The sequence below is a fragment of the Astatotilapia calliptera genome, chromosome 14 (assembly GCF_964374335.1).
Source record: "Astatotilapia calliptera chromosome 14, fAstCal68.1, whole genome shotgun sequence".
Lineage (NCBI taxonomy): Eukaryota > Metazoa > Chordata > Actinopteri > Cichliformes > Cichlidae > Astatotilapia > Astatotilapia calliptera.
The window spans coordinates 26,114,938-26,128,129 of NC_137435.1; the positions used below are offsets into that span (position 1 = coordinate 26,114,938).

Sequence of the window (13,192 nt, forward strand, 5' to 3'; positions counted from 1 at the left end):
GTACTCAAGCTGAGCACACTTCAGCATAAATGAAAAAGAAGAGTGGAACTTAAAACTGAACGATCACCAGCGAACAGTCTTTCGGACTGCATGATCACCTTCTGTGGCATGAATTAGCAAATCATGGACAAGTATATGGGAAAGACGACATCCAAAGTGTTCTAGAGGAAGCTTAAAAAACACGATAATGGACTCAACAGTTTCAGCCATCGAGTGGAAATACAGAACTAATGAAGAGAGCCAGCTTTCACTAATCCTTTCCCACGCACCTCTCTCTGCGTTTCAGTGCACGAAGAGGCTGTTCCACCCTGATAACAAGTGGCCAAGTGTGCGTTTCAGCGGGCAATTTAGGGAAAGCAAACTAACACAATGGAAGAGAGGAACGGGCAGACAGAAAGTCGGAGGGAGGGGACCAGGATGAGAGTGAGATTATCCTAAAATCCCGTGAGGAAGTCATTGTTTCCATCCTCTTAAAAATACACAAGCAGGCACAAACACACACACACATGCATGCACACACCAGCATGAGTATCTTCTATCACACGGATGCACAGACAGTATATAAACACAAGTACAGGCGCACAGAAGCAGCGAGGCTCACAAATAAATAAATAAATGGAGAGAAGCTGGAGAACAATAAACCCATTTAGAAACTTCTCCTGTCTGGGTTCCATTTAAACTTCACCCACTCACACCCACTCACAGCATCCCAGCATGGGGCAAATATCAGAAAGCTCTGTGTTCCCTGCTTCCTCCTCAACCCCTCTCCTTCCCTCTCCCTTAGTCACAGAAGCTCCCGTTATATCTCATTATGACACACACATAACCTCCAACGACGCATTACTCATCGTCTCACTGCAGTGCTTTCAGACTCCCTTTTGTACTTACGAAAGCCAAATCTTTTCACAAGTACGGAGATTTAGAGAAACTTTCAGACGTCTCTTCACTCGCTCGGTGGATTTTCCCCATGTGTTTGATTGTTTATTTCGGCATTATGACCCTGATTAAGGGCCACAGGGCTTTAAATTTAAACTTACAATAGCAATTAGATTCAAAACAGTTAAAAGCTTGGGTTTAGACTTAGGTTAGTATGAAGGAGTAGACTGAATTGGCTTTTTTTAATGGCGATTAGACACTCATCAAATGAAACGCTCACATTGATGAAACTGAAAAGTTTCACTCGTTTAAAACCTGCCTGATCAACTGTGAGACTCGTCCACGATTAAGTACGGGTTAAGGTCATCAGGTCAGAGTTTATGTCCCTAAGTTCTCATTCTCAGAGAAATAGAAATGAGTACATGTGTGCCCAAGCAGCACCTTTCTCTCTATCTCCATAGCAGTGGGCTTCCTGCCAAAGGATTGCTCAGCATTTACAAGACAGAATGAGAGAAGAGGTGGAGAGTCAGGGAGGGAGGAGGGGCAACATACAGTATGGGACTGTGGGGCTTAAAAAAGAGCAAAGGACCATGCAGCTCATGAAGAACGTGAGACAGACAGAAAGCAGCAGGACAGGCAGAGAAAGCAGACACACGCAGCTTATCTCTAATTGCCCCATACAACACACACACACTTAGAGGAAAAAGCAGATAGGAAAACAGCACACACATTTATTGACTTTCACAGGCAAACAGACATTTTCTCTCTCACACACATTCAGGAAGAAGCAGCAGCAGCATGTTTCTGAGGTTCCTTCGGGCAGCGAGCCTGCTGTCGATGTGTTTGTGTCTGCCTTCGGACTACGAGGATGCTATCGAGTTCAACTACGGTCCCTCCTACTACAATGAAATCGCAGAGGAAGAGACGCCAGCACGTAAGTGTGGAAATGTGTGTGCATGTGTGAGTGCTGGGCCTGCACCTTTATCAAATCAAGGCTCTCGGATGTATCGACCGTATTAATTGTCAAAAGCATGAAATTGAGTTTCTTTTTTTAGATTCATGTATGGATGAGTAAGACTGGGACACTAGTTTCCACAACACTTTTGTCTTTTGATGTATTGTGCATCAGCAACAAAAAAAATGGGAAGAAACTGTAGAATCGGATCGATATGATAATCGAGGAGGAGGGTGAAAGAAGGTCTGATGAAGAAGAGGGTAAAAAAGCAAATCTTTCACAGCTTGAGAAAAAACTGAAAATCCTCCACAAGTTGGTGTCTTTAAATAAATAAAGAAGGAAAAAGAAAAGAAGAGCAGAGATTAGAGATTAACATGTATGTGGTTTGTATAGTGTACAGGCAGCTGGCAGAGACAGAGTTTCTGTAGGAGTTTACAGCCACAATCAGCGGTCACCAACAGCAGAAACACTTTGGTATATCTTTAAGAAATTCCTCTCTCAGCTGTCGTTTAGACCTGTATGTGTGGGATGAAAAGAGCGATGAATGAAAGGGAGAAAGTGAGAGTGAGTGTTTGTGTTTTTTAAGTGTCCAACTGGCCCTCCGCAGCTCGAATTTTGCATTTGTTAGCTGTTTAAAACCTGGCAGGAGGTGTAATTGTGGCACTAGCGGTTAACAGGCAGAAAATAGTCTGGGATATGATTAAACAGGTAAATATTATACTGGGCGAAACAAATGACTGAGAATAGTAAAACAAACAAACACAGTTTACAGCAGCAGAGGTGGGGGGTTGTTTCGGCCCCCCAGAGAGGGTGCAAGAAGGAGAAAATCACGTGAGTTTGAGTGCAGGTCTGTGAGAGGTCAAAAAGCTCGAAGGAGACACAGATCACTGCTTCTGACCTGCTCAAATCTCCGAATCTCTGAGAGGAATTTGAATTAATGAGGCCACATGACAGGGGTCATGACACGGCAAATTTCAAAATGAATGACAGGCTAGAAAAATAACATGTAGCAGACGAGTGGACCAATTTGTTGAGTTATGCTTTGCTCAAACACACAGACACTGACTAGTTGTAAAAGGAGCATACTGCTGAGTACTGCCACACAATATAGAAGCTATTCAGTGCTTATTTCCTGTTGAATACTGCTTAAATGTGCAGTAATTTGGAGATTATTTCATTTTAAAAATTTACTCAATTTACTCAAGTTCACACAAGCTCAAGTTAGAGCTTTAACAAATGAAAACATACATAAAAATTCTTATTTATTTTCAATATTGTCAAGTTACTTATTGTCAGCAGATTAGACATGTGACCCACAGAGCTGACAATGAGCCTTCTAAACAAAAAAGAGGCTAGTTTTAAGCTAATATTATGCTAGCTAATTTGAAGCTTGAGTGTCCTGAAAAGAAATAAATCATATTTTCCATTGATAATCATCTCGATTACATTCTCACATCATATGAGAGTTTATTCGCTAAGTATCCAGTGTCCCACAATGTTTGAATCACTTCAAAGAAGCTTTCACTAACGCCAGCTAACAGCAGCTATCAGAGACTAATAGCAGCTAACAGTGGCTAGCACTGGCAAAAACAGCAGTGCTTACCAACAGAAAAGTTCAGGATATCCTTAACAACACACCTCACTGTTATCAAACAGAAGTGAGCTTTAATTACTTACTGACGCATATTGAAATCCTTTCACAAACTTTAACAGCCTCCTCCAGAGTAAATAGACATGGACACCTAGCATATTGACAGCTGAGGTAAACAGCAAACTCACAGCCTTCACTCTATGGATGAACAGCAGCTAGAGTTGTTTGTCCTACACTGGCTACCGTAGCTAGGATTTTGCACTTGAATCGGGAGTGGTAAGAAAACTGAATTCAGCTAAATGCAATCTGCAATCTACTGGCATCTAGTGGTGAGATTTTGCACATCGTACCTTTAAACAATTTTAAATATACATTTAGAGTAGATCATCGAAGTAACCACTGACATCTTTAAAAACTAGGGTCTATGCATCTAAAAGTTATTATTTTCACCCACTTACACTCTCTTCTACTAAAATCACTCAAAAACCAAGCTCAGCTCCCTTAGATTGAGAAGCCCCAGGGTCCAAAGTGCATGACCCTTATGTCTAATTGACTTTGAGCACTGAGAACAGGAAGCCAAAACAAACTGTGTAGGTCTGTAATAGTACCCCTCTGGAATATGTCTGCAGGTATAAACAGAGGTCGAAAAGGCTCAACAGTTAACCAGAACAGCGTGTCTGATACAGTGACCTACATATTCTTACTCCTGGATTGTTTTATCCCCCTTTTCCATATGTTTCGGAATACTCATGCTATCTCTCCCAATGTTGTCAGCAGGTCTTGACCTTCCTTTTCAACCCCCCACACCGCCCATCTGTCTCCTCATTCACAGCAGAAAACCCAATAAGCTCACAGGAAAAGCTCCTGCTTTGTGAGCTATTTGTCAGATTTCATTCTCACCCTCTTTCTCCCAACAACTTAACATCCTCTTCTGCGCTTTTACCATCTTCCTCCAACTATGCCCACTAATGCCTTTGTGGCAGTCAGCTATTCAAGCAGAATTAAATCCATTTCCTTCTTAAGATTGAAGTTGACCTTAAAGTTTCTGTTAAAGCTGGAAGAAAATTGGAAATGAATTTAAACATATCCTGCATGCACACTTTCAAGCTACAGCCGCAACTCCATCTGGCAAATAACTGCAGAAAGTAAAAGCTCAATTTTTTTTAGCTAAACAAACACTTTTTCTAAATAAAAGTCTGATACGTTGGTGATCTTTTTCATATATTTAGCACTTTTCCTATATTGATACATAACTGATAATGGAGTAACTGAATTCCGTATTCTTATTTTTTTTCCTGTCTTAGTGGCCTTACATATACATTAAGTATAAATGCACAATTTAAGAACAAGACGTGCAATTTCTCTGGACCTGTTCAATGACAAAGTTAATGAATCTTGATATGATTTCAGTAGAGTTCCTGAGGAGTAACTCTTAGATTCTTTTTGCAGGAAAAGTCCATCTGGATCTCTGGGGAGGTGCAGGAGATAGGGGTGTGGCTAGCTCTAGAAGCTGTAGAAACCTGAATGAGTTCATCGTCTGTTGGATGTTTAAACTTTTCTCTTTTTCTTCTTTTTACCTTCTCTCTTTGCAGCCACACCAACTTCAGCCCCCTGCCGTTCTTCAGAACTGACCAAATGGGACAAGATGTTCTCCATGTTGGAGAACAGTCAAATGAGGGAGAACATGCTGCTTCAGTATGCCGATGATATCATCAAGGTGGAGATGGGGTCACTGCGCAGTGAAATGTTAAGGTCGGTTGTAAGACTGAGAAGTCATGCAATCAGCATCAGGTCATTATGGTTGAAGATGAGCAGCAGAGAAATGAGTGTTTGTGATTAAGCCAAAGACAATTCAAGGTCTCAGCAACCTAGACAGGACTAAAAATAAAATGGTAAACGGCCTGTATAAAAGTGTAATCAGATTTAATCATTTCATCACTTTGCTTAAAAAAGCAAAGTGATGAAATGCCCATCGCCTCATTAATGTAGCTCTGCTTCAAATTAATTTAGCAGATTTCTCAGCAACTATAGCAAATTCCTTGTCTGCACATGTTTAAACCTCTTCAGCTGAAAGGGTTCAAATCACTCATATTGATTCTTGGTTCTATATTGTCAGGTTTGTAGCTCAGTATGGTGGGTCCTGTGGGGCGGCGGTGGAGAATGCAGGAAGAAGGATGGAAATCCAGCTGAACAGCCGTCTCAGAGAGACTCTGGAGCTCCTCAAACTCAGACATCGGGATTCTCCTGCGGCTGCTGCGGGGAATTCCAACCAGCTGGAGACAATGCTACAAGAGCTCCTCTCTGCAGCACAAACACAAGCATCCAGACTTTCCAAGCTGGAGACCAGCTGCTTTAGCAGCCCAGGAGGGATGAATACCAAGGCAGGATTTCATCCTCTGAGGGGTGGAGAGCAGGGGCACCATGAGCAAGAAGTCACAACAACAGAGGCCACTTTAGAAATGGTGCTGGCTGCACTGCAAGAAGTGAAGGTGGAGATGGAGGAAGCCCTGAGATCTTCGAGGCAAAGATTCTTGCCTGCAGGTATAACACTGACCTTACTATCAACCATCCCTATTTGTCTTAAACTGTGATTTCCTGTTATTTCTATTTGTGTTCATAGCTCTGAAACAACACCCTGCTTAATTTTTTTCTGTATTAATTCATTCTGGAAATAAGAGATTCAGCTAAAGCTGTTTGCACCGGCAGATACTTACAAGTATTTGTAGAAATTTACAAGTAGGATTAGACTAAAGTAAAAACATGAAAAGATGATAACAAAGAAAAGCTTTGGACAAAACTCCTCATGGGTAATGAACCCTTATTGTAAATTGTTAGCAGAGTTAACTGGGTTCCCTGAAATTAACACTGACTAATAAATATAAGATTAGGCTCAGCAAATTTAACTGAGGAAACTTGCAGCAGAGCATCACTGATATCAGTACAACAACTTTATTTCCTAGAATAAATCAAATGAAAGCCACAAAAGGGCTAAATTATACTCTTCATCTTATGCGTGCACTTATACACAAAATTATAAATCTGGCCTAAACAGTGAACAGAGGGAGGTGTAATCATTAGCCAGTTGCCGCAAAAACCACACCAAAAGAACCCTGGGAAAGTAGGACCAGATGGAAACCATCATGAGCGCACACAAACACAGAATGGATTTTTCACTATTATATTCTGAGTGGCAGGAACCTGAAACGAGATCTCCGGTTTTAAGTAGGGAGCGTGTCTGCTAACTGGAGGGAGAAAAAAAGCGAGTGAAAGAAAGAGGGCTGGAGAGAGAGAGAGAAATCTTGAGTTAAAACTCAATACTTAAAAATGCATGACAAAGAATGGAAAATGAGAGATGTTACGCTGTGTAATGTGCAAAATGTGCACAGTTCAGAACACATTTCCTCTCGCACACAATCAGGGCTGCAGAGTATCAAGCTCATCCTGATCAAACACCTGTGAGCTCTTCCTTTATGGAATAACTGTGAGCTTAAACAGGATTATTTTATGCACACAGGATATACCGGGAACATTATGCAAACAACAGGAAATGATCCATAAACACAACTAAGAGTTTATATGCTTAAGCAGCAGGCAGAGCAAACACTGACTTGTATATTAGGGGTTATTAATGGGACTTACCAGATTGTTAGACAAAACTTTACCAGGATGTTTTCTTTGTTGTTCACAGCTGATTGTTGGGAGTATTTTTAAACAGTGTGTATTTAGTTACTTATTCCCCAACTCAGAGACTTATCTGGATTTATCAGGACCAAATTAGAAAACCCAATCTTAATTTTCTACAAGTTGGACAGGCGATACAGAGACACTAAGTCTGTAAGCCAGTTAAATCATTATTGCACATAAACAGTGATGATTTAGTTTCAAAGCGATGAAAATCAGAAAATCATAAACGGTTAATTTTATGATTTCATATAAGCGAAATAACTATAAATGGCTATTTCTAAAAAACACTCGGATGCTAGACTGGATCTAGCCACCCTGCTACACCCCCACCTCACACCAGCTCCAATAATTCAGAGCTGACAATGCTGACAATGTGCAGTTACACTCCATTATGTAACGCAGACCAAATTGCCTAAAAGGCTTCAGTCAAAGGTGGTATACACATATGCCACACACATTTTTCTCTATTTCACATGCCAAAAAACTAACCAACAAAAGTTGGTTTGACATTACAGTGTCAAACAGTGAGAGAGTGACTTTGAGACAGTGTGTGTTTGAATGAGTAAAAACAGAGAGGAATAAGGGGAAAAGGCGACGACACAAAGTATAAAAAATCCACGAACCAGATGACCCAGAGAGGTGTGTGTCTGTGCGTGAGGTGGTGGGACAGGAAAAAACTGCCAGTGATTCATGATCTCATCACCTGACCAGTAACTGAACTCTGACTGTGTCACATTCAATCACGCTCACGCTGCCACCTATTTCAGCCTTCACTTCATATACCGTGGTACAACAACAGTAGAGGCAGCCCCAGTAAAACCACAGGGGCCCAGTAACCACAAGATAGTAATCTGACTTAATTAATCTAGCTTTAGATTTCAATTTATTTTTATTGTAGATTTATCTCTTTAGGACTCCATTAGTCTGTGTAGGAGATCAAGTCTTATGATGTAAAGTGGAACTCTGCAAGGGTAAATTTCAGGCCATTATTCTCCTTTTTTCCCCATCATACCAAATCACACATGGACAGAGCCCTGAGGGTCATCTGTTTGTTGTGCTTCATTTCATGTTCTTTCCCCTCTTTTGCTCCGTTTCTGCTCCTTCAAACATGTTCTCCTGCAAACACTTTCAACCTGCTTTTGTTGGGTAATTTTGTGGAACGCACCCTCGCAACGGCCTCTGGGAATTTAAACCGATCCAGATCGGCACCAAATTGTAGCGGTTTCCTCGCTTCTCTGCCAAGTTCAGTCAAATTTGGCTTCAAATTCTGCGTGTAATCCTGCCAAAAGACAGACAAACAATAAAAATGTAATGCCGCTTGCTGAGCTACCATTGTCTTTTCATTGTCATCATAGGTTATGCCCAACAAAATCTTTTTTTCATGAGTAACAACAAATTGACGTCCAATTTTGGGCCGTCACAGTTAAATGAAAAAGAAAACTTTGTAATGATCATATTAAATTCTCTAAACTGAACCACTATTACCACTGCAGCCGGGGGTAAAATATCTAGAATTTATTGTAATTTGTAGATTTTACCACAAATTACAGGCATCCTTTCTTACAAAATTTAAAATTATACTATTTCTGTGCAAACAGGAGGATTTATTATTGCTGGATGAGTGCTTGAGTACTATATATGGCATAACTTCAGCCCTGATCCTCTTATCTTCCTGTTGGCTAGGTTGTGAGATGGCCCTCCTCTTCCCAATGCGTTCCAGTCGAATCTACACCTCTATCATACCAGATGTCCCCGTCTCCCTGTCCTCCTTCACTGTCTGCATGTGGTTCAAACCAACCAGCATCGCCAACAAAACCGTGCTGTTCACCTATGGAAACCGCCGCAATCCATATGAGATCCAGCTGCTGCTCAAGCGGAATGCTGCCCTCTTCACCATCGGAGGAGAAGCTCACCTGGTGGAGGCACGGGGAGTGGTGAACCCAGGGCGGTGGACCCACTTGTGTGGGGCTTGGTCCTCAGAGCAGGGCCTGGCCTCCCTATGGGCGGATGGCGTGAAGGTAGCGTCCACTCCCGGAGTGGCCGAAGGACACGTCTTACCCGACGGCGGCTCCCTCCAGCTGGGTCAGGAAAGGAACGGCTGCTGTCCTCCATCCTTAAGCAGCGGGAGCAGCGTGGCAGGGTTTGAGGCGGGATTCGATTCTAAGTTGGCATTTGCGGGGAAGATGACGGGGGTGAACATGTGGGACAAAGTACTGTCAGAGGACAAGATTTCCCAGCTGTCTTTGCGGGAAGGCCATGGCTGTGAGCAGAGCGGGAACATAGTGGCGTGGGGTGTAACGGAGATGGTGCCGCACGGAGGCGCTCAGTTCATCTAATAGTGCATACTCTTCACTATGATCATCATTTCCACAACATTGTAAGAGTTAAATGCTCAAAGTGAAAAGACTTACAGCTGCTTTTATCATCTTTCTTCCTATAATTAAACATTTTCATTGTTTCATTGTAGCAGAGACCACAATTTTCCTCCTCATCTCACTTTTTATTACTGTAACTGCTAATACTGCAGTTTTGAACTTTGGGCATGTTCAAATAAGACAAAATCAATGCTGTGAGAGACTTAAGTTGACTTTTTTTCACCAAGCCTTTTGAACTGAGACAGTAATACACACACACAAAAAACACACTGATGCACAGTCGTCTTAGAAAACGTGTAGTTTCGCCGAGAACGTGCTGCAAGCAGTTTTTTACCAAAGACTCAATTAGAGTGCAAGAAAGACAAAGAGTCTATTGTGAAAGTAAACGGGTTCTGAGCCAGTAAACAGAGTAATCACCAGACAGCCACGCAGCACAAGTAAAAGAGGGGTCTCTGACTATTACAAGTGATTATCTTGTATTGCACAACATGTGTTTTTTAGAGTACCAAAGCATTTTTCATCTTTCTGTTGAGATGGCGAGTGCAGTTCATCAAAACATGCAAAAAAAAAAAAAAAAATAGAAACCCAAACAGAGGAAAATGTTCTCCTTTTTTTTTTAGCATTTTAACTATTAATGTAACAGAAAAGACATTTGCTTTTATACCTTTTAAGTTTTGTGGGTACAATTAGCCATGTAATCCAACCCCATTACAACCAAAAGCACAGGCATCATACTGTTACCTGTGACTGAAAACTGCTGTACTTGTTATCATTTTAAGCATGACTGACTGTTAACTACAAATGTGCTTTTTTAACTAGCTTACCATTTTTTTTATTGCCATGAACTTTTCTTTGAAAGCTTTGAAAGAATTTCCAAACAATATATTTCTAAATTTGTACTCAGTGTTTACATTCATACGAGTTACGTAACTCCTGTTTTGCTTTCGGTTTCTTTGTCAGTGCATAGTTGTCATTTAAGTAGAAGGTAAAGTTTTCTTTTGATCCTGCATAAAGTAAGAAGAGTAAAACTGTTGAATTTGCCATGTGAGGTTTGATAAAAGAAAGTGAGGATAATGTTTACACAGTCTTTTATGAACTAACTTGTCTTGTATTATACTGTAAATTGTTTTTATTATTGTGAAAATGTAAAACTGAATGTATTTTGTACATAAATATAGTTTTTCATAACAGGACTAGATTAAATAAGTGAGGTATGAATAAAAAAGTATCCACTGTCCAAATTAGGAGTGTTTATGTATTTTTTCAAAATTTAAAATATTCAATTTTGACAAGATTTCCAACACCACTCCGTACCACGACAAACCCTCCACCGTGTTTTACAGATGGCTGTAGACACTAACTGTTGTATTTATCTCCTGAACTCCTCTTTACATACTGACAATGACTTGAATCAGAAATTTTAAATCTGGAACAGAACTGTTGAGTGATTTTCAGTCCAGTTCTTGAGTAATGTGGCATATTTCAGCATTTCCTTCCTGTTTCCCTTCCGTAAGAACTACTTCTTGACAGCCGTCCTTCCACTGAGATGATGTCTGATGAGGCTTCAGCGAACAGTAGACAATCAGCTGAAGGGCAGATCCACCTCTGAGGGTCTGTGTCAGGACTTTGCTGGATTTATTTCTATTTCTGTAAGTACATGGATTTCAGATACTGTTCACCTGCTATAGATAGTTTTTCTTAGATCTGCCACTTCCCCTTTAGTGTTCCACTTCTTCAGTTTCCTCATACTTTTTATGTACACACTGCACAACGTGCTGAGATGTGCCAAAGTTAACAGCTGTTTGGGAATCTCTTTATATCTGGTCACTGTTGGCATTGTTCACATATTCAGCTAAAGAAATGGGAACAAATTAAATGTTTTTGTAACAAAGTTATTGAGGATACTGTTTAAATTTGGTTCTTTGCTATGTTGTTTGAATGAAACTCAAAGCCGTTTTTTTTTTACTTATCTGGTGCAAAATCACAACAAAAGTTGCATCAAGGCATTTTATAGTGTAAGGTACACACACTGGTTCATCCCTTGAGTTAGGTGTCTTTTTATGCTTTTTAGGTCAGTGTGAAGCGGCTTGAAAAATATTCCTCTGAAAAGTGTGAGGTACAAGGAAAAAACAACAATTAAAATTTTAAAAGGCTTCACAAAGCCCGGAGAAGTATCGCTCAAGATCACTTAAAAAATTACAAGACAATCTGCCTCCTTGGAAGCAAAACATAAAGAAATAAGGAGCGGCCCAAAACCTTTGCACAGCACTCGATGTCACAACCACACTTTTGCAAATTATACTGTATTTAATCTCTTGCTGATTAAAATTGATTCAGTGATGTCTGCGACTGTGGGGAAATTGCCTGCAGACTTTCTGCAGCTCACATATGCTTACAGTTTACTGCTGCACATCCTGCTTGGACCCAGTTTCTTCCCGCAGCTACAACCTCCGTGTAACTGTGACCTGTTACAGAATCACCTTCCACATTCACTCACATACATTTCACCGAGTCTTCACTCACTTTTCTCGCCCTGCCATGTATTAACCTTACAGTCCAAGGAAGAGCCAAAACGGACACGCAGCTTTGATAGATAGACGACAGATTCCAAGCCTCTCTGCTAACTTAAGGTTTTACTCAGAGATTGAAAGAACCCTTGGCTCTAAACCCCTGTGGGGCCAAACGGTGAGTGCGTGTGAGACTGCTGTAGCTATAAAACCTTCACCCAGTATCCTGCTGTTGGTTTCCTGTAACTAGGAATCACACACACATGCTTATTAAGCACGGAACTCACTATTCTCCTATAAGACCGAAACTCAACACGCACCACCAAGGACAAGACGAAGGAGAAGAAGAAAATATCGCATGTGGCAACAGACGCACACGCATGTTGGCGTCTAGGTTTCAGAACAAAGGTTCGCAGGCTTCTGGCTTGTTAAAGACGTCACCATGAAGCTTAAATGGTTACAGTACAGCACATTTAGAAGGTGCTCAAACTTGGAAACCGTCATGGTTACATTAAAAAGTGCAGAATGAAAGATAAATGTGAACTTGCTACAAATTTTTTAAAAAGCCTTCGAGCAGGACTTGCTCACTTTCATCTGGTTTCTCATTCCAGATTCAATATCAGTCGGTCGATCCCTGTCGAGCTGGATTACAGCCACCGGACTACTTAAGTGTACAGAACTTTCAAACTATCGCGTTTTCTGTCTCTTTTATTTCCCTTTTCTCTGCTTCTTTCTGAGCCCACAAGAAGGCTAGGTATTCGTGTGCACTTTCATGTCCAGTAGTCTAGTAAAAGGTGATGACTTTGAGGGTGTCGTGTATCTAGTGGAAAGAAATGTTAGAGCTATATTTTTAAAACAGCCGTTACATACATGCATCTCTGGAGGAGCCGGCAATCAGGAACTCGATACGTGCGGAGACTACAGAGTGCAAATGTTGAAGTGAAAAAGCATTACAGTGACACTGAGGTATTATTATTACCTTCCCTAATTTATCAGATTCATAAGTCTGACTGTGATGTAAAACTCTGCGAGGGCCAACGACTCAAACAGCCAGAATCCTGGGATGATATGTAGAAAAATCCAAATGTGAGTAAACCACACTTTAGTGTAATAGCACATTGAGCATATTGTTTGTAGCATGAATCCTTGTATTTTTCACTATTTTCAATTGCGTAACAGTGCACGTCTGTATTTGCAAGTTGTT

General features: G+C 40.9%; 2 protein-coding genes across 3 annotated transcripts in view; one reads left to right on the forward strand and one right to left on the reverse strand.

Annotated features, from left to right (window-relative positions):
• Positions 1-13,192, reverse strand: part of veph1 (ventricular zone expressed PH domain-containing 1) — an 87,722-nt gene that overhangs the window by 55,984 nt on the left and 18,546 nt on the right. The gene's annotated exons all lie outside the window — the stretch shown is intronic.
• On the forward strand, positions 1,460-10,722 carry ptx3a (pentraxin 3, long a). Its single transcript, XM_026191533.2, has 4 exons — positions 1,460-1,810; positions 5,015-5,174; positions 5,539-5,963; positions 8,790-10,722. The coding sequence occupies exons 1-4, from the start codon at positions 1,675-1,677 to the stop codon at positions 9,440-9,442; spliced, it is 1,374 nt and encodes a 457-aa protein (XP_026047318.2). The 5' UTR covers positions 1,460-1,674; the 3' UTR covers positions 9,443-10,722.